Here is a 21,504-nt window from a genome sequence, read left to right as displayed (position 1 = left end):
CTCTCCCCACATCCCTTTCCCTGGAGCTTCAAGTCTCAACGATTAAGCACAAACTCTCCCACTGAAGCCAGACAAGGTAGTCCTCTGCTACATATGTGCCTGGGGTCACAGATCAGCCCATGTATGCACTTTGGTTGGTGGTCTAATCTCTGGGAGCTCCTAGGGGTCTGGGTTAGTTTATACTGTTGTCTTCCCATGGAGTTGCCATCCCTTTCAGTTCCTTCAGTCCTTCCTCCAACTCTTCCATGGAGTCCCCGACTTCAGTCTAATGGTTGACTATAAGTATCTGCATTTGTCTCAGTCACCTGCTGGTAGAGCCTCTCAGAAAACAGCTATGCTAGGCTCCTGTCTTCTGCCATCCTGATGGTTGAATTTATCTTGATTTTCAGAAATTTCTGCCCTCTGGCTGAAGATGAGTCTTTACAATGCAATAGGGACCTTCCATCTTTCACAGCATTCTCAAAGATAATACTTGGATAATATGGCAGGCAGAGATTTTAATATAATTATATCATTTTCCTCTTCCATTTCCTCTTTTTAATATATCCTTTCTTGCTCTTTTTCAGATTCTTGGCCTTATTTTTCATTATTTCTTATTATATAATACATATTATATAATGTCTACATATATTATATATAATATATATTCATAGATACAACCTGTTCAGTATGTGCAGTGTTACTTGTTCAGGGTTGATGGTTTTGTACTGCATAACCAACTGCTTCTCTTCCTTAAGGAATAGCACTTCTCCTGCTCTAAGCATCCCTTGTTACCTATAGGCCTTTATCTGGGTTGAGGCAGTGACATCATCTCATGATTCAGCTCATGTTTAGGCAGTCATCTTGGTGAGACTTTATGGGTGTGGCATCTAACAATCCAAGAAGACACAGCAATCTCACAGCAATCTCCCTGTTCCTCTGCCTCCTGCAATCTTTTCACCCACTTTTCTGCAATGATCTCTGAGCTTTAGTTACAAGGAGCTGTTGTGTTGTAAATGTATCCGTTGGGACTGAGCTCTAAAGGTCTGCATTTTGGTTCGTTGTGATTTTCTGTAATAGTTTCTGCCTGTTGCAAAGAGGAGTTGCCTGGATGAGAGGTGGGGTCTGCATTTATCTGTGGTATGAAGATAAATGTATAATACAGTTAGGGATAATACTGGTTTAGTAAAGTGGTAGTTTTAGGCTCACCTCAAAAATCGGTGATTTCATAAACCCAGCCCAGTTACATATGTATGCAATGACAATTAGTGACAGAAAAAAGACCATGGTTTTGGAAGAAAGCAAGTAGGGGTTTGAAACAAGACAAAGGAAGGAGGAAATTATATAACTCTATGATAATCTTTAAAATACTAATAACTTTAAAAGTTTTGGATTTTATACTTCAGCAGCAATTAGCCAACTTTTCTAACAATAATCAACCACAAATGTCATTGTATATATTCACAGTAACTAAATATGCATTCCAGAATTACTTTCAGGTATATTTTAAAAGAAAAAGCTAACTAGTAAAGTTGTAATGTTGTCAGCCAAACATTAGACAGAGCTTGAAGAATCCTGCAGAAGAGGCAGAGGAAGGATTATAGGAGCCAGAGGAGTCAGTTCTGTGACTTTCCTTGCAGTGTCCTCCACCCCTCTGACTAATTCAATCCATCTTCCCCTTCTTTGCTCACTCTCACCCCAGGAATTGTCCCTTTAACTTTACTTGTTTCTGCCATACTAAGGATATGTACTCACATCTGAAGGTTTAGTGCTAGGAAAAAAAAAAAAAGTTCAATTATACAGCTGTTGGTTACCACCAAGGTATAAGTGACCCATGGCCCTACTGTGTACCTTTAGGGTTATCATGGCCTGAAGATCATTGTTGTAGTTCATAAGCATCATAGCTTGGTAGGACTGTTAGTCACTTCCTTCCTTTGGAAGCTTGCATGGTGCCTTCTGGTTGCTTTCCTTCTTTAGAAGTTTTCAGGTCAGATCCATCTCAGGGTCCTCTAGTCCCTGTTTCTTAAGTGCATGGTGTCTTCAGCAATAGGAGTTTACTTTGCACCTCTGCAGAGGAGCCAACATCAGTAGCAATAGCCTATAATATTTTGGGAGACTTTTGGAAAATCCTGACCAACAACTCAAATGAGGGTTTCTATGCCTAGTTTTGGGAAGGTGGTGTTAAATGGTCATTGGCTCTTGGCGTGGGCATTGTCAGCCCAGATGAGTAAATTCCACTTAAACTATATATGCATATTCATACACTGACTTACTTACATATATTATAGGTATTTTTAGGTAGAGAGTTAAGGAGTTGGGCTTCTGTTACTCTCTGAAAAATATGTAGACAAGCCTTATTTTCCAAACCCCAGTTAGAGAAGCCACCATGAACATCCCCAGGTTCTGCTTATAGCAATTACTTCAGTAGTATTTTATCTCAAATGAGGTTGGATCCCAAGTCATGGCCCTGTTCAGCAACATCTTGCATATTTTAAAGAGCCCTCAAAGATTTCCCTTACCTTTAAAAAAAATCTCTATTCTACAATAATAATTACAGGAAAGAAAGTCTTCAGTTTTAGAGGGAGTGGGGATGCATGGGAGGTATTTGAGGGTGGAGAGATAATAGTAGAAATGGTATAAGTACAGTACTCATATATGAAATTCTCAAAAAAATAAGTTAAATTAAAAGCTTAATGTTGACTGTTGTGCTGTAAACAGCTAAAAGATAGACTCAGCCTATATGTTCATCAATAGATGAATGGATAAAGGAAAACAATACATACATACAACAGAATTATATTTGGCCATAAAGAAAAAATAGAAGCATGACATTGAAAGAAAATGAGTAGACCTGGAAATTATTTTAAGCAAAAGAAACCATATTCTTAAGACAAATATTTAATCTTTTCTTCGTACGTAGATTCTGAACCTTAAGTTTTAGATACATGTGTGGAAAGGGCTCACTTACACACTAGTGGGCTTCAGGATTATGTTGTTATAAGATGGTATAGACCTAGATGTCCATTCATCTGTTGATGGACATTTGTTTTACTACCACTCTGGAGATATTAGGAATTAAGGCCTTTTGTAGAATGATGCTGTGTAAGACTCTGTCTTCTGAACCACACTGTATACCTCCATAAGATCAACTGTGTCTACTTGCCAGAGTCCATCACACATTAGACTACCGACATTCTCACCATGAAGGATACGTCAGCCACTTCTCCCAGTTATTTGCAATTCTGCCCTAATGCATGTGGGCTCAGGGTTTCAGAGAGGGCCTTGAATATATAGGGTGGGGAGAACTAGAGGAAGGAGACTTCATTTATTAGTCTGTAGGAAAGACATCACCCATACTCCAGTGCAGCTGTTCTGGGGTCTCCCATGGTCCTGCAGGCAACCCCTTACCCATGATGCATAAGTAATACCAATAAATATAATGGTTAACTATGAAAAAAAAAAGCTTAAATTAAATGCCTGTATATTTGGAGTCAATGTCAGAGAGAGAACAGCATTGCACTGGCAGTAGTCCCCGCTAGGGTAAACCAAGTGAAGGGCATATGTGATATCTTCATATTTTCATTTTTAATTATTTTTAATTGTGCCTTACCTGGTATAAAAATACAAATTTTAATTAAAAAATTAAAAATAAATTTTAATTAAAATTTTAATAAATTTTAATTAAAATTAAAATTAAAAAATAAAAATTAAATATTTAAAAATAGAGCAATCCTTAAATTTTCCCCAAATTTAGCTGCAAAAAGGCAAACTTAACTCATTTAAGTCATGGATATATGGGGGATTACTGAGGGTAGTGGTGTTTCTATAATCAGGAAACAAATGGAAAAGTCAGTTGGAGCAAAGTCAATACTCCTGACCTTAGACTTACTTATAATTTTCCAGGTTAGAGTTGGACATCAGAATGGGTAACCTGCAACTAAACCAAGGCAGACTGAGGTCTATGCTTTGACTAAACCTGGATGTCCTGGTCATTCTAAAGCTCTAAGGCTCCCTCTGCTCCCATTGTGGCATTATACATTTTCTATCAGGCAGGAAGATTTCCCTAGAGACGATCTTCACTTTGTCCTCTCATGACTTCTAATATACCTTGAGCCAAGAGAGGTCTTTTTACAGTCCCCCCTTGCTTTACTGTGGTCTTCTCTATCTCAAGCAGACTCTGATTTTGCTATGCTCAACTTCAGAATCTATGTGAGTCTCAAAGCATCCTAGGAATTCAAAGATGACCTTTGAGTATTATGAAATGCACCAGATATTGGGGGAATGCTGTTAACCATGTTTCAAAAAATATAAAAATAAAATGATTTATTTATTCCTTAGCTTTTGAGTTGATATGTAATTCTTACTTTCTTTTCAACTTTATTCTAGGGAGAAAATCCATTATATTCGGACAGAGGGCAATCATGGGCTTGATAAATTGTCCTGTGATGCAGATCTAGTCATTTTGCTGAGGTAAGAGTTTGGACCTGAGACCTTCTTGAAAAGCTACAGTGGAGAGGTTGGAGAAGGAATTGGAGCCAGCCTGAAACACTTTCCGTTTGCTCTAGGAGATAATAGAAGCAGAGATTCAGTCTTTGATTGGCAGCACTTCCTGTGCATCCTCTTTGTACAACTAGAGCATTAGGAGCTGTTATGAGTGTCTTATGCTGCCACCTTTGCTCCTGGATCTGAGACTGCAGCACCAGCCCCCACCTGGCTTCCCTTTAGTTCTACCCACCTTTAGCTCCAGGAGGTGATGCTACCAGCCCCACCCCCAGCTTCCCTTGAATCTGAGAATAAAAGACACCCACACAGTTTGTTCCTTTACAACTTGCCTTCCTGGCACAATTGTTAGGTGCTGGTATCTCCCTCCTGGAAAAGCATACCCTTACCAATTTATTATTTCCATCTCTCCACCTTCCCTAAATTTTAGTGGCTAGTCCCACCTATCCCCTTTCAAATATCCCTGGCCACACACCTATAGCAGTGGCCGCAGGCCACAGTTCCCTACTCCCACCCCACTTCTGCCTCCTTACCCCAAACCTCACATGGTTGCTACATTCTTCTTTCTCCAAACCATAGCAGAAAAAACCCTCTCTCCTTCCTTGTGTCTGCCTTTTCCTCCTGGGACCCAGAATTCCTGCCTATACCTTCCATCCAGTAATTGGTCCCAGGCTTTCTTTATTGACAAATCAAGAACCAATTAAGGAACAGGACCTTAGCATCAGAACTGCCCCCTTCAAGGGGCTGTGAAGTTCTTAATGGAGACTTTGTTGTTGGGCTAATAAAGGATTAAAGAACCAGAGAATTTGCAAGTCGGGATTCGAACTGCTCTTTCAAAGTCTGTCTATACTTTCTCATGGGGAGACAGATAACTAACTTTCCTCTTTTTAACCTTTAGTCTCTTTGAAGAAGAGATCATGTCCTACGTTCCCCTGCAATCTGCCTTCCACCCTGGATATAGCTTCTCTCCCCGCTGTTCACCCTGTTCCTCACCTCAGAACTCCCCAGGTAACTTGGAATTCTGGTCTAGTGTCACCTAAGTGGTCCTGTGTGTTTTCACTAACTGAAAGAGAATACAAAACAGTTGTATTTGTGTGTTCTCTCTCTCTCTCTCTCTCTCTCTCTCTCTCTCTCTCTCTCTCTCTCTCAAGTACTCTCTCTCTCTCTCTCTCTCTCCATTCTAATCAAAAGTACACTGTAAATCAGGTATTGACAAATTAAACTGCTGCTTGTTTTGATAGTTTCCCCAAGCTACAGTGGGACATGTTTATGTTTCTAAATGGTTGAGAAAGAAAATGAGAAATATTCTAATAACTATCCCAAACTAGCCTAAAGCTCATGGTTATATTGAGATAGCCTCCCAGATGCTGAGATTACAGGAGTGTGTCATCATGCCCAACTGAACAATAAAATGAAACCTCGGTATCTCTAAGTGATGATTCTAGAAATCTGCCCAGGCTTAGTTATATTTGTATTTTCTGTGGGAGTTTCATACTTAGAGCAGTAGATATGAGCAATGCTAACAAAGCTGTTTTGCCTTAAACGCCTACAATATCTACTCTCTGACCCCTAATAGAGCTGGATCCCCACCTTACCTGTCATTGAGCCCCAATGGCTGCTCGAAGCACTTCAAAGGCATTTGTTACAGGCAAAAGCAAGTTTGCATAGCAGTGCTGTGCAGGTCCTTGTTTATTTCAACAAAATAATTAAATGTTGACTGTCTGATGCTGTGGTCATACAGTATCTGCATTGTTCTTCAGATTTGTCTAAGTTTTTTGGTCTTATAAATGTTCCTTCTAAGAATGTTGCTTTATACAAACATATACGACAAAAGAATATTTAGGGCTATTTCAGAAACTGTTGGAAATTCTGTTCTAATCCTAAACCCATTTTCATTGATTTGTTTTCAAATGAAATTTAAGGAAGGCTTTTTAAAATCAAGCACTCTAACCAATTCAATCCAATTACATATCAGTTTTGATATTTATATGCTGAGGAAAGACAGGAGGAAAATACTAAAAGGTGTTTGTCCTCTGTAATAATTCATTTCTTGCAATAGTCTACAAGCGAAGCTTGTTCAGGCAGCATCCATTTGCATAACATGCCATGACACGATGCACAGTGCAAAGAATACATGTAGTGTGTTCAGACCAAAGCTGCAATACGGTGGTGTGGAGTACAGGAGAGTTCTGCCAGATGTACTGAGGACTCGTTTGGTTTTGAATTAACTTTTAGTTGTGTGTTCAGAAAAAAATTCCACAGCATCCACCATCAGTTACACAGTTCATGAAATATTGATCTAATATAAACCCCTAAATGTGTGAGTTCTAGCTTATAAGCATGTTTCTCAAATAAGCAACAGTATCAATATAGAAGAATGGAACATTACAAATGCTAAGGTCCTCTTGGCTCATTCTACATTCAATCATTTCTCAACGTCAACTGATAAGAAAAGCTTTTATTTAGTTTGTTTTATCTTAATACGTTTTTGTCTGTGTGTCATGCCAAAATCTGTATTTTTTATTAATTTTGCACAGATTTCTCCCATGAGTATATTTATTTATTTTTAAATTTCTTTTTTTCACATTTTTATTAGATATTTTCTTCATTTACATTTCAAATGTTATCCTGAAAGTCCCCTATACCCTCCCCCCGCCCTGCTCCCCTACCCACTCACTCTCACTTCTTGGCCCTGGCGTTCCTCTGTACTGGGGCATATAAAGTTTGCTAGACCAAGGGGCCTCTCTTCCCAATGATGGTCAACTAGGACATCTTCTGCTACATATTCAGCTAGAGATACAAGCTCTGGGGGTACTGGTTAATTCACATTGTTGTTTCTCCTATAGGGTTGCAGACCCCTTCAGCTCTTGGGTACTTTTTCTAGCTCCTACATTAGGGGCCCTATGTTCCATCCTATAGATGACTGTGAGCATCCACTTCTGTATTTGCCAGGCACTGGCAAAGCCTCACAGGAGACAGCTATATCAGGGTCCTTTCAGCAAAATCTTGCTGGCATATGCAATAGTGTCTGGGTTTGGTGGATGATTATGGGATAGACCCCCAGGTGGGGCAGTTTCTGGATGGTCCATCCTATTGTATTAGCTCCAAACTTTGTCTCTGCAACTCCTTCCATGGATATTTTATTCCCTATTCTAGGGAGGAATTAAGTATCCACGGGTTGGTCTCCTTTTTGATTTTCTTGTGTTTTGGAAGTTGTGTCTTGGGTATTCTAGGTTTCTGGGCTAATATCCATCTATAGGTGAGTACATATCAAGTGACTTCTTTTGTGATTGGGTTACCTCACACAGGATGATATCCTTCAGATACATCCATTTGCCCAAGAATTTCATAAATTCATTGTTTTTAGTAGCTGAGTAGTACTCCATTGTGTAAATGTATGAAATTTTCTGTATCCATTCTTCTGTTGAGGGACATATGGGTTCTTTCCAGCTTCTGGCAATTAAAAATAGGGCTGCTATGAACATAGTGGAGCATGTGTCCTTATTACCAGTTGGAACATCTTCTGGGTATATGCCCAGGAGAGGTATTGCTGGATCTTCCGGTAGGACTATGTCCAGTTATCTGAGGAACCAGACTGATTTCCAGAGTGGTTGTACAAGCTTGCAATCCCACCAGCAATGGAGGAGTGTACCTCTTTCTCCACATCCTCGCCAGCATCTGCTGTCACCTGAATTTTTGATCCTAGCCTTTCTGACTGGTGTGAGATGGAATCTCAGGGTTGTTTTGATTTACATTTCCCTGATGATTAAGGATGTTGAACATTTTTTCAAATGCTTCTCAGCCCTTCGGTATTCCTCAGTTGAGAATTCTTTGCTTAGCTCTGTACCCCATTTTTAATGGGGTTATTTGGATTTCTGGAGTCCAGCTTCTTGAGCTCTTTGTATATATTGGATATTAGTCCCCTATCAGATTTAGGATTGGTAAAAAATTCTTTCCCAATCTGTTGGTGGCCTTTTTAACTTACTGACAGTGTCTTTTGCCCTACAGAAGCTTTGCATATTTATGAGGTCCCATTTGTCAATTCTTGATCCTACAGCACAGGCCATTGCTCTTCTGTTTAGGAATTTTTCCCCACTTTCTCCTCTATTAATTTCAGTGTCTCTAGTTTTATGTGGAGTTCTTTGATCCACTTAGACTTGAGCTTTGTACAAGGAGATAAGAATGGATCAATTTACATTCTTCTACATGATAACCGCCGGTTGTGCCAGCACCATTTGTTAAAAATGCTGTCTTTTTTCCACTAGATGGTTTTAGCTCCCTTGTCAAAGATCAAGTGACCATAAGTGTGTGGATTCATTTCTGGGTCTTCAGTTCTATGCCATTGATCTACCTGTCTGTCTCTGTACCAGTACCATGCAGTTTTTATCACAATTGCTCTGTAGTACAGCTTTAGGGCAGGCATGGTGATTCCCCCAGAGGTTCTTTTACTGTTGAGAATAGTTTCTGCTATCCTAGGTTTTTTGTTATTCCAGATGAATTTGCAAATTGCCCTTTCTAACTCAGTGAAGAATTGAGTTGGAATTTTGATGGGGACTGCATCGAATCTGTAGATTGCTTTTGGCAGTATAGCCATTTTGACTATATTAATCCTGCCAATCCATGAGCATGGGAGATCTTTCCATCTTCTGAGATCTTCTTCAATTTCTTTCTTCAGAGACTTGAAGTTCTTATCATACAGATCTTTCACTTCCTTAGCTAGAGTCACACCAAGGTATTTTATATTATTTGTGACTATTATAAAGGGTGTTGTTTCCCTAATTTCTTTCTCATCCTGTTCATCCTTTGTGTAGATAAAGGCCAGTGATTTGTTTGAGTTAATTTTATATCCACTTACTGTGCTGAAGCTGTTTATCAGGTTTAGGAGTTCTCTGGTGGAATTTTTAGGGTCACTTAAATATACTATCATATCATCTGCAAATAGTGATATTTTGACTTCTTCCTTTCCAATTTGTATCCCCTTGATCTCCTTTTGTTATCGAATTGCTCTGGCTAGGACTTCAAGTACTATATTGAATAGGTAGGGAGAAAGTGGGCAGCTTTGTCTAGTCCCTGATTTTAATGGGATTGCTTCCAGCTTCTCTCCCTTTACTTTGATGTTGGCTACTGGTTTGCTGTAGATTGCTTTTATCATGTTTAGGCATGGGCCTTGAATTACTGATCTTTCCATGAGTTTTATCATGAAGGGGTGTTGGATTTTGTCAAATGCTTTCTCAGCATCTAACAAGATGATCATGTGATTTCTGTCTTTGAGTTTGTTTATATAGTGGATTACGTTAATAGATTTCTGTATATTAAGCCATCCCTGCATTCCTGGGATGAAGCCTACTTGGTCATGATAGATGATCATTTTGATGTGTTCTTGGATTCGGTTTGCGAGGATTTTATTGAGTATTTTTGCATCAACATTCATAAGGGAAATTGGTCTGAAGTTCTCTTTCTTTGTTGGATCTTTGTATGGGTTAGGTATCAGAGTAATTGTGGCTTCATAGAATGAATTGGGTAGAGTACCTTCTGTTTCTATTTTGTGGAATAGTTTGAGTAGAGTTGGAATTATGTCTTCTTTGAAGGTCTGATAGAACTCTGCATTAAACCCATCTGGTCCTGGGCTCTTTTTGGTTGGGAGACTATTAATGACTGCTTCTATTTCTTTAGGGGAAATGGGACTGTTAAGATCATTAATCTAATCCTGATTTAACTTTGGTACCTGGTATCTGTCTAAGAAGTTGTCCATTTCATCCAGGTTTTCCAGTTTTGTTGACTATAGCCTTTTGTAGTAGGATCTGATGATGTTTTGGATTTCCTCAGGATCTGTTGTTATGTCTCCTTTTTCATTTCTGAATCTTAATACTTTTAATTATCCAAGAAATGAACAAGTCAAAGTAATTTTCATGGAGGTGCTTTTACTAGAAACACACTTGAATAATTAAAGTGGAAAATATACACTTTCTGATCAGGATCCACTTTTCTCTTTGCTATCTTACTTGTGTATAATATAAAAGTTATTGCATTGTAGCAATGAAAGGGATTTCATAGAGATGGCCTCTAAGGCTAAGGAAATGCTTCCATGGCTCTGCTGCCACCCTACACAGTTGTTCTTGAATGAAAACCCATGACAATCACCGTGTGCTTCTCTCTACAGGTTTACAGAGAGCCAGCGCAAGAGCCCCTTCACCATACCGAAGGGATTTTGAAGCTAAGCTCCGCAATTTCTACCGAAAACTGGAAGCCAAAGGATTTGGACAGGGTCCGGGTAAAATTAAGTAAGTACCTAGGACTGGGCCCTAAATTAAGGGAGTTACCTTTTTTATCTATTCAGTTTTTGCATCTTGAACATTGGACATACTAATATGGTAACATTATGGTCTGAAAGGGATGACTAGAGAAATTAGAAAATTGGAGGAGAAAAAAAATAATGTGCAAGTAATTGGAAGGGAGAAGATAGGGAAGGGGAGGAAAAAGAGAACGAATTATATATTTAATACAAAGAGGTACATGGCATCAAAAACAGACCTTTCCAGAAAACAGAGACCCTTAACCCAAACTAAAATCTTATATTTCCATTCATGTAAAAGTAATCAAAGAAATTTTTATGAATTATTTGCAACTTTGCAATCAAGTCCAAGTAAAAACAATGTTACATGCCCTGTGTGTTCATTATTTTAATTTAAAAGCTGAGCTCAAATTTAAAATCCTAACTTAAGATACCTCCTAACCTAAGATACTTGATACCACTTAACAAAACAATAACTTTAAATACAGTTGGGTTTGTCCAATGATAAGCATACATGTGTTCTTTGAGTACCAGCATTTTGAATGTGTCAAGCCCAGTACCAAACTGACAGTACCTCTGTCTTGTCTTTTCCTCTCTCCTTAGAAGCTAATGAGTGAATTTATAATAATGAGTACTCATGATTGACATGCAACAGTGTTCAGTACCCTGATGTCACTGCTTCCATTCACCATGACTTTTTATTCTCAGGCTCATCATCCGTCGGGACCACTTGTTGGAGGGGACCTTCAATCAAGTGATGGCATACTCGAGGAAGGAGCTCCAGAGAAACAAGCTCTACATCACCTTTGTTGGAGAGGAGGGGTGAGGCACCAGAAGCTTCATACAAATCAGAGTGGGAAAATCAAATCCTAGGCATGAGAGGCAATGTCTCCCAGGAAAGAACAGAGTGGATACAAACCATTGGCCTAAAGTGGCTCTAAGCATAAACTCTTAGTAAACTTTCCTTTCCCCGGGCATTCTAAAGCTTTGGGACTCTTTCTCTTTAAAGAAAAAGGAAAAAGAAAAAATTCTGAGTTACTGGTATATCCCAAAGTCTGAGGTCCCAAGACTAAAGTATAATATAAATTAAAATTCTGAACAATTGGACATTTACTTTATAGGTGGCGTACATTTCTGAGAATGAAAAACACCAAAACTCTTCACCCCAAAATGCATATGTCAAATTACATACCATAGTTTTCATGTGCTTTCTGTGACTTCATTAATTACCTACATGTGCAATTCAACTACCTTAAAGGCAAGTGAAATTGACTTGTAAGCTTGTATAAATGCACACACATACACACACACACTTTTGTAGGAATTTTTTCTTATGCTCCCACAGCAAGGCCCTCTTTACAATGGGCTAGCTGTGTGTTTTATCTTATAGATACTTGATAGTTGAAAAGGGGAAGTAGAAATACAATTGTCGTAGGAGTTCATTTGTAGACATTTGGTTTAAAAGTACCACAGAACCAATATTGTCTTCTATAAATTGATACTACTACTTGGAGTTCACTGCAAAGAGGAGAGACTGCTTCTCAGATCCCATACCTGAAAGTCCTCACTAGGTCATGGATAAAGACTATCATAAAACTGAACTTCCTGGACCTGTGCTTCCTTTGCAGGCTGGACTACAGTGGCCCTTCTCGAGAGTTCTTCTTCCTGTTGTCTCAGGAGCTCTTCAACCCTTACTATGGACTCTTTGAGTATTCTGCAAATGACACATACACAGTACAGATCAGCCCCATGTCAGCATTTGTAGAAAACTATCTTGAATGGTAAGGTCTCTAATGCTCACTTTCTCATATTTAAAATTTGTTGTCTTTTTGAGTTAAAAGTCAGTAACATTTCTCTAGGAAAACTGCATTTGGAGTAGTTAGCCAGGAATAGTTGGATCCCAAGAGCCAAAATCCTAAGTTAACACCCATAGAAGCAAGAATACTAATCATTACAGAAAATGTAAGATATTACAGATAACCAAAGACATTGATGTTATAACAACTGTCAATTGATATAAGATAGAAAAATTGCTTACTTAAAATACTCTAAGAAGACATAGATCATAAAATTGATAATGCTGCTATGAACATAGTGGAGCATGTGTCCTTATTACCAATTGGAACATCTTCTGGATATGTGCCCAGGAGAGGTATTGCGGGATCCTCCGGTAGTACTATGTTCAATTTTCTGAGGAACCACCAGACTGATTTCCAGAGTGGTTGTACAAGCTTGCAATCCCACGAACAATGGAGGAGTATTCCTCTTTCTCCACATCCTCTCCAGCATCTGCTGTCACCTGAATTTTTAATTTTAGCTATTTTGACTGGTCTGATGTGGAATCTCAGGGTTGTTTTCATTTGCATTTCACTGATGATTAAGGATGTTGAACATGTTTCAAGTGCTTCTCAGCCATTTGGTATTCCTCAGTTGAGAATTCTTTGTTTAGCTCTATACCCCATTTTTTAATGGGGCTATTTGAATTTCTGGAGTCTAGCTTCTTGAGCTCTTTATATATATTGGATATTAATCCCCTATCAGACTTAAGATTAGTAAAAATACTTTCCCAATTTGTTGGTGGCCTTTTTGTCTTATTGACAGTATCTTTTGCCTTACAGAAGCTTTGCAATTTTATGAGGTCCCATTTGTCAATTCTTGATCCTACAGCACAGGCCATTGCTCTTCTGTTTAGGAATTTTTCCCATGTGCCCATATCTTCAAGGTTTTTCCCCACTTTCTCCTCTATTAATTTCAGTGTCTCTAGTTTTATGTAGAGTTCTTTGATCCACTTACACTTGAGCTTTGTACAAGGAGATAAGAATGGATCAATTTGCATTCTTCTACATGATAACCGCCAGTTGTGCCAGCACCATTTGTTGAAAATGCTGTTTTTTCCACTGGATGGTTTTAGCTCCTTTGTCAAAGATCAAGTGGCCATAGGTGTGTGGATTCATTTCTGGGTCTTCAATTCTATGCCATTGATCTACCTGTTTGTCACTGTACCAGTACCATGCAGTTTTTATCACAATTACTCTGTAGTACAGCTTAAGTTCAGGCATGGTGATTCCCCCAGAGGTTCTTCTACTGTTGAGAATAGTTTCTGCTATCCTAGGTTTTTTGTTATTCCAGATGAATTTGCAAATTGCCCTTTCTAACTCAGTGAAGAATTGAGTTGGAATTTTGATGGGGATTGCATTGAATCTGTAGATTGCTTTTGGCAGTATAGCCATTTTGACTATATTAATCCTGCAAATCCATGAGCATGGAAGATCTTTCCATCTTCTGAGATCTTCTTCAATTTCTTTCTTCAGAGACTTGAAGTTCTTATCATACAAATCTTTCACTTCCTTAGTTAGAGTCATACCAAGGTAGAAAATGGTTGTTTTATACAAAATATTCTTATTAAAGTTTTTGTTCCACCAACTCCTTAGTTTTGTGTTTTTATGGGAATCCCATAAAAACACAAAACTAAAAGCCATAATATATATGCAAAGAACCCGAAAGGTTAAAAAAGAGGAAGAGGAGGAGGAGGAGGTGAAGGAGATGAAGGAGGTGGTGGAAGAGGAGGGAGAGCTGGGGAGAGAGAGAGAGAGAGACAGAGACAGAGAGACAGAGACAGACAGAGAGAGAGAGAGAAAGGAGGAAATAGCCTCACAAAACATTATGAGGCAAAGAACCTCCAAAGATGCCGTTGAGTTGATTTTGTGTTGGCCATCTACTGCTGGGTATAGGGCCAGCCCTTAAGAGTGGTCTGTATCCCCAGTGAGACATTTCTATTGGAAAGAACGAATTTTTATTTGTGAGCTATTGAAGATGGCTTCTGAGTTAGGGATATATGTTTGTGTCTACTTTTCTCAACACTAGGACTTCATTTGGTGCAGACCCATGCAGACCCTGTACATGCTGCCACAATCTCTGAGTTTGTATGTACCCTGGCCTTATGTGTTTAGCGGGCCATATTTCATTGTATTTCACAGGTGTTCTTACAATTTTCCCACATCTTCTTTCACAGGGTTGACAGAGTCCTGAATGGAGGGATTTGATGGAAACATTCCATTTAGGATGGAATGTTTTAGTCTCTCACTCTCTGAACATAGTCCAGCTTTGAGCCTCTGTACTTGTTCCCATCTACTAAAGGAGTAAACAACTCTGGTGATAGCTGATCAAGCCACTGATCTATAGATATAGCACAATGTTGTTCAGAGTCATGTTATGGTTTGTTCAATCACCAAACAACCCAGGCTATTGCAAAGGTTATAGGTTGCTCTCCACAGACTGACAGTAACGCCACATTGCTGAAGACAGCACCTACACAACTCACTGAACATAGAGAAGTCAAACTGGTGCTACCTAAAGCTCCATAGACTGACAGTAATGCCACATTGCTGAAGACAACACCTACACAACTCACTGAACATAGAGAAGTCAAACTGGTGCTACCTAAAGCCTTTAACTGTGTTCATGATACTGGAAAGTGCTCTTCATGCTGCCAAAGAAGAAAGATAAACACTAACCCAGCTACAAACTCCAGTATACAATGATGATCTGCCTGTATCTTGCACTAGTGCAATATTGACACAATGTTTGTAAAAGTAACCAACCATTACCTGCTTGGATTTAAGGCCCACTCCATGACACAGATCCCATATCTGACACTGCTCAAGTGACCATAAAATATATTTTTATTATGTCAGGTGTGGGTTCAATCACATAGAGTGGGCCTTAAATCCAACCAAAAAGTGGTTATTTACCCCCAAAACAATTGTGCCATTACTACATCAATACATATTGTAGACAGGTTGCTTTTGTAGGTCTCAGGATTTTGGAGCTGGGTAATACTGAGGATTACTTTTCTTCTCTGGCAACATGCAAAGTCAGTTTCAGTACCGTGGATGCTAGTCAGTAGGGGGTGAAGGTTCTAGTCAGGCACCAGCTATATTTCTTCATATTCAATGACATAAGTAAGTAATGTCTTCAACAAAAGGTTCTTTCTTACCTCACCATCATCTTGTGAAGTTAACTAATAACCTTGAAAATATTCTGTGATGATTGTCAGAGGATATAGGACATGTTTAGCCAATGACTTGCCAGGATGTAACTTATTCCTGACACTGGATAATTTACTTAGTGGCATAAGATTCTACTTGGGACATTTTCTCCCCTATTATACAGTGACTTCATATAAATTACTTTTAATTATGTATATATTTTAGAAAGCTTCCACAGTAGTAAACTTCAATATGGCTTTTTAAAACACCTTAATGTTAGTTACCCCTTTCCATATTCCTTCCTTTATTTTGTCCTCCCATAACCCTCCTTTTTTTTAATCCTGCTAATCTAGTTTTCCCTTTATCTCTTTATAACACTATATTCCCTTCCTTGAAAGGTTCCTATTTACCTCCTGGTCACTTCCTAGCTACTAACTTCTTAGTTACAATTGAAACATACATATCTGAAACTTAAAAACTAGCATCCATATATAAAAAGAAAATGAAATATTTGTCTTTTGGTGATTGGGTTACCTTACTCAAGTTGTCTGTTTCTAGTTCCAATTATTTACCTGAGTTCTTTTTTATCCTTTTACTTATATTTTTCACTTTTCATTTTTAAAATTGAAATAGCATTATATTATATCACATTTCTTCTCCCTTACCTCCCTCTAATCCCACCCAGTTAACCTCCCTTAAACTCCTCCCATGCCCCAACACTCTCAAGTTGATAGTCTTTTTTCTTTTATTAGTATTGCTACATACATTATAAATATATGTGTGTGTGTGTGTGTGTGTGTGTGTGTGTGTGTGTGTGTGTGTGTGTGTAGGCACAAATATACATCAATACAACCTATGGAGTCAATTTTTGTTATGTATAAATGGTTTTAAGGCTTACTACTATGCATTGGATATCCAGTGAAGAAGATCATCCCTAGGAGAAGCAAATTCTCCTTTAGTCCTTTGTTACATTTAGTTCTTTGTCTAGGGATGGGCCACCAAGAAAATTTGCCCATTCCATGTTAACATGTTCATTGAGATTGACATTGCCCTTGTATTGTTTATGCAGCCATTTCTAGGAAAGACTTTTCACATCAGACTTCCTGGTATTATGGTTTGTAAAATCTTTCCACCTCTCCTCATTGATGTTCCCTGAGTCATAGATACAGGACCAATGGATAAGATGTATCCATTGGGGCTGGGCTCCCCATGAACTCTGGTTCTCTATATTGTGTATTGTGTGCAGTTATGTTCTTCTGTGACTGACTCCATTTTTGTTGTTGTTGTTTAGAGAGAGAGAGAGAGAGAGAGAGAGAGAGAGAGAGAGAGAGAGAGACTTTTTTATATACATATATTAATCATTCCAATCTTTACATCTCAAATGATATCCCACTTCCCGGTTATCCCTCCACCAATGCCTCATCCCACATCCCCCCTCACCCTTTCCCTTTACCTGTATGAGGGTGATCCCTCACCCATCTACCCTCTCCTGCCCCACTGCTCCAGTATCCCCCTACACTGGGGCCTCAAACCTCCCCAGGACCAAGGGCCTCCACTCCTATTGCTGTCAGGCAAGATCATCCTCTGCTGCATCTGTATCTAGAGCTATTGTTGGTGGTCTACTCTCTGGGAGAACTGGGTGGTCAGGAAAGCCTATGTTGTTCTTCCAATGGTATTGCAACACCCCCCCCCACTCCTCCAGTTCTTCTGCCAGCTCTCCCATGAGGTTTCCTGAGCTCAGTCTGATGGGTGACTTAAAGCATCCACATCTGCATTGGTCAGTTTCTGGCTGGACCTCCCAAGAAACCACCACACCAGGTTCCTGTCAGCAAGCACCTCTTGACCACATCAAAAATGGTTTGGAGTCTGTGGACATGATGGATATCCAGGTGGGGCAGTCCTTGGATGGCCCTTCCTTACTCTCTGTTCCATTTTTTATCCCTGTTCTTCCTTTGGACAGGAACATTTCTGGATTAAAAACTGAGATGGGTGGGTGGCCCCATCCCTAAACCAGGGGCCGTGCTTATCTACAGAGGTAGTCACTATAGGTTTAATCTACACGTTCTCTGCACATTTAGGCTAAAGTCATCCCCATTGAGTCCTAGGAACCTCACGTTTCCCTGGTGTCTGGAACCCTCCAGTGACTATCCCCAGTTCTTCATCTTTCTTGCTAGATATTTTTGTTCTATTTTCTAACCCTCTGTACCTCTCTCACATCCCCTCCAGTTCCTAATACTGCCTCCCCCTCCTCCCTCCTTCCTAGGACCCCCTTTCCCTTCACCTTCCACAATCATTCTGTTCCCCCCTCAATAAAGGACTGAAGCATCCACACAGTTTTTCCTTTCTTCTAAGTGGGTTGTATCATAGGCATTGTGAGGTTTGGGTCTAATATCCACTTATCAGTGAGTACATACCATGTATATTCTTTTGTGTCTGGGTTGCCTCACTCAGAATAGTTTCTAGTTCCATTCATTTGCCTAAGTATTTCATGAAGTCATTCTTTTTAATCACTGTGTACTCCATTGTGTAAATGTGCATTTTCTGTATATGTTTTTCTGTTGAGAGACATAAAATTAACTCAAATAAATCAGTAATCTTCCTTTGTACCAATTACAAACAGGCTGAGAAAGAAATTAGGAAAACAACTCCATTCAAAATAGCCACAAATAATATAAAATATCTTGGTGTGACTCTAACCAAGCAAGTGAAAGATCTGTATGACAAAAAGTCAAGTCCCTGAAGAAAGAAATTGAAGATGACCTTAGAATATGGAAAGACCTCCCATGTTCATGGATTGGCAGGATTTAGTAAAAATGGCCATTTCACTGAAAGCAATCTACAGATTCAATACAATCCTCATCAAATTTCCAACTCAATTCTTCATAGAGTTAGAAAGAGCAATTCTCAAATTCATTTGGAATGACAAAAAACCGAGGATATTGAAAACTATTCTCGACAATAAAAGAACTTCTGGGGGAATCACCATCACTGATCTCAAGTTACACTATAGAGCAATAGGGATAAAAAAAAATACCCTGCATTGTATTGGTACAGAGAGAGGCAAGATGATCAATGGAATAGAATTGAAGACCCAGAAATGAACTTACACACCTTGATATTTTGCAAAGGAGCTAAAACCATCCAGTGGGGAAAAAACAGAATTTTCAACAAATGGTGCTGGTTCAACTGGCAGTCAGCATGTAAAAGAATGCAGATCGATACATTCTTATCTCCATGTATAAAGCTCAAGTCCAAGTGGATCAAGGACCATCACATAAAACCAGATACACTGAATCTAATAGAAGAGAAAGTAGGGAATAGCCTCGAACACATGGGCACAAGAAAAATGTTCCTGAACAGAACACAGATTAAGCTCTAAGATCAAGATTCAGCAAATGGGACCTCATAAAATTGCAAAGCTTCTGTAAGGCAAAGGACATTGTCAGTAGGACAAAAGGACAGCCAAGAGACTGGGAAAAGCTCTTTACCAACCCTATGTCCAATAGAGGGCTAATATCCAAAATATACAGAGAGACTTCTTTGATGTGAGGTGTGGTAGCTATACTTACCTTTGGGTATAATGATAAGATCTAGGAGATAGTAAGGAATTATGCGAGACTAGCAAAGTAGCTGTAATAGACACTTTGCTAAGGTTTGTGACCTCAGTAGTTCTGAAAAGCTGCATTGGTTTTCAGTACCAAAAATGATTTTCCTCCTGTTGAGTGGGTCTTAAGTCCAATTAGATAGTTTTCCATTCCCACCAATATGTGAATGACACTGCCACATTAAGCATCTCATATCATGATGGTGATTGCTGTGATTCATAGATATTGTAGCTGAGTAGCACTGTTTAATTGTTTAGCCCTTCACTGGAAGGTTGCATGTTTTCTGGAACCATGTACAATAGATTTCAGGAAAGTGGCTTTCAAGTAAGATCCAGCTTGAATAATCTGAACCCCACATCTTAAGTATGCAGTATATTCAGCAGTTAGTTGTTTCCAATTTCTGGATGTTATGAATATATCAAAAACAACTGATCGAATCTAAGAAGACATTAAAATGATCATCCATCATGATCAAGTAGGCTTCATCACAGGGATGCAGGGATTGTTCAATATACAGAAACCCATCAATGTAATCAGCTATATAAACAAACTCAAAGAAAAAAACACATGATCATCTCATTAGATGCCGAGAAAGCATTTGACAAAATCCAACACCCATTCATGACAAAAGGCCTTGGAAAGATCAGAAATTCAAGGCCCATACCTAAACATAATAAAAGCAATATACAGCAAACCAGTGGCCAACATCAAACTAAATGGAGAGAAACTTTAAGTAATTCCACTAAAATCAGGGACTAGACAAGGCTGCCCACTCTCTCCCTACCTATTGATTGTAGTACTTGAAGTCTTAGCCAGAGCAGTTAGAAAACAAAAGGAGATCAAAAGGATAAAAATTGGAAAGGAAAAAGTAAAAATATCACTATTTGCAGATGATATGATAGTTTATATAAGTGACCACCAAAATTCCACCAGAGAACTCCTAACCTGATAAACAACTTCAGCAAAGTGGCTGAATATAAAATTAACTCAAACAAATCAATAGCCTTTCTCTACACAAAGAATAAATAGGCTGAGAAAGAAATTAGGGAAACAACACCCTTTACAATAGTCACAAATAATATAAAATACCTTGGTGTGACTCTAAGGAAGTGAAAGATCTCTATGATAAGAACTTCAAGTCTCTGAAGAAAGATATCGAAGATCTCAGAAGATGGAAAGGTCTCCCATGCTCATGGATTGGCAGGATTAATCAAAATGGCTATCTTGCCGAAAGCAATCTACAGATTCAATGAAATCCCCATCAAAATTCCAAATCAATTCTTCACAGAGTTAGAAAGGACAATTTACAAATTCATCTGGAATAACATCAAATAACAAAAACCTAGGATAGCAAAAACTATCCTCAACAATAAAATAACCTTTGATGGAATCACCATCCCTGACCTCAAGCTGTACTACAGAGCAATTGTGATTTAAAAAAAAAAAAAAAAAAAAACAACAACCCTGCATGGGACTGGTACAGTGACAGACAGGTAGATCAATGGAATAGAATTGAAGACCCAGAAATGAACCCACACATCCATGGTCACTTGATCTTTGACAAAGGAGCTAAAACCATCCAGTGGAAAAAAGACAGCATTTTCAACAATTGGTGCTGGTTCAACTGGTAGTCAGCATGTAGAAGAATGCAAATTGGTCGATTCTTATCTCCTTGTACAAAGCTCAAGTCTAAATAGATCAAGGAACTCTACTAGAAACACTGAAACTTACAGAGGAGAAAGTGGTGTAGAGCCCTGAACATATGGGCACAAGGGAATAAAATTCCTGAACATAACACCAATAGCTTGTGCTGAAAGGTAAGAATTGACAAATGGGACCTCGTAAAATTGCAAAGCTTCTGTAAGGCAAAAGGACACTGTCAATGACAGCCAACACATTGGGAAAAGATCTTTACTAATCCTAAATCTGATAGGTGGATAATATCCAATATCTATATATAAAGAACTCAAGAAGTTGGACTACAGAAAACCAAATAACCCTATTAAAAATGGGGTACAGAGCTAGACAAAGAATTCTCAATTGAGGAATATCGAATGGCTGAGAAGCACCTAAAAAAAATGTTCAACATCCTTAATCATCAGGGAAATGCAAATCAAAACAACCCTGTGATTCCACCTCA

At 38.8% G+C, this 21,504-nt stretch overlaps 1 protein-coding gene across 8 annotated transcripts in view; it reads left to right on the top strand.

Annotated features, from left to right (window-relative positions):
- Window positions 1–21,504, top strand: part of Hecw1 (HECT, C2 and WW domain containing E3 ubiquitin protein ligase 1) — a 275,440-nt gene that overhangs the window by 225,815 nt on the left and 28,121 nt on the right. For all 8 annotated transcript variants that reach the window (XM_021180044.1, XM_029468504.1, XM_029468501.1 and 5 more), the window contains 5 exons: window positions 4,366–4,449; window positions 5,378–5,487; window positions 10,640–10,760; window positions 11,480–11,593; window positions 12,400–12,552. In XM_021180044.1, coding sequence (XP_021035703.1) covers window positions 4,366–4,449; window positions 5,378–5,487; window positions 10,640–10,760; window positions 11,480–11,593; window positions 12,400–12,552 — 582 coding nt within the window. The remainder of the gene's footprint in view (window positions 1–4,365; window positions 4,450–5,377; window positions 5,488–10,639; window positions 10,761–11,479; window positions 11,594–12,399; window positions 12,553–21,504) is intronic.

Source organism: Mus caroli, chromosome 13 (assembly GCF_900094665.2).
Source record: "Mus caroli chromosome 13, CAROLI_EIJ_v1.1, whole genome shotgun sequence".
Taxonomy (NCBI): Eukaryota; Metazoa; Chordata; class Mammalia; order Rodentia; family Muridae; genus Mus; species Mus caroli.
The sequence above is the reverse complement of the archived record's forward strand: the minus strand, read 5'-3'. Positions and strand labels throughout refer to the sequence as shown.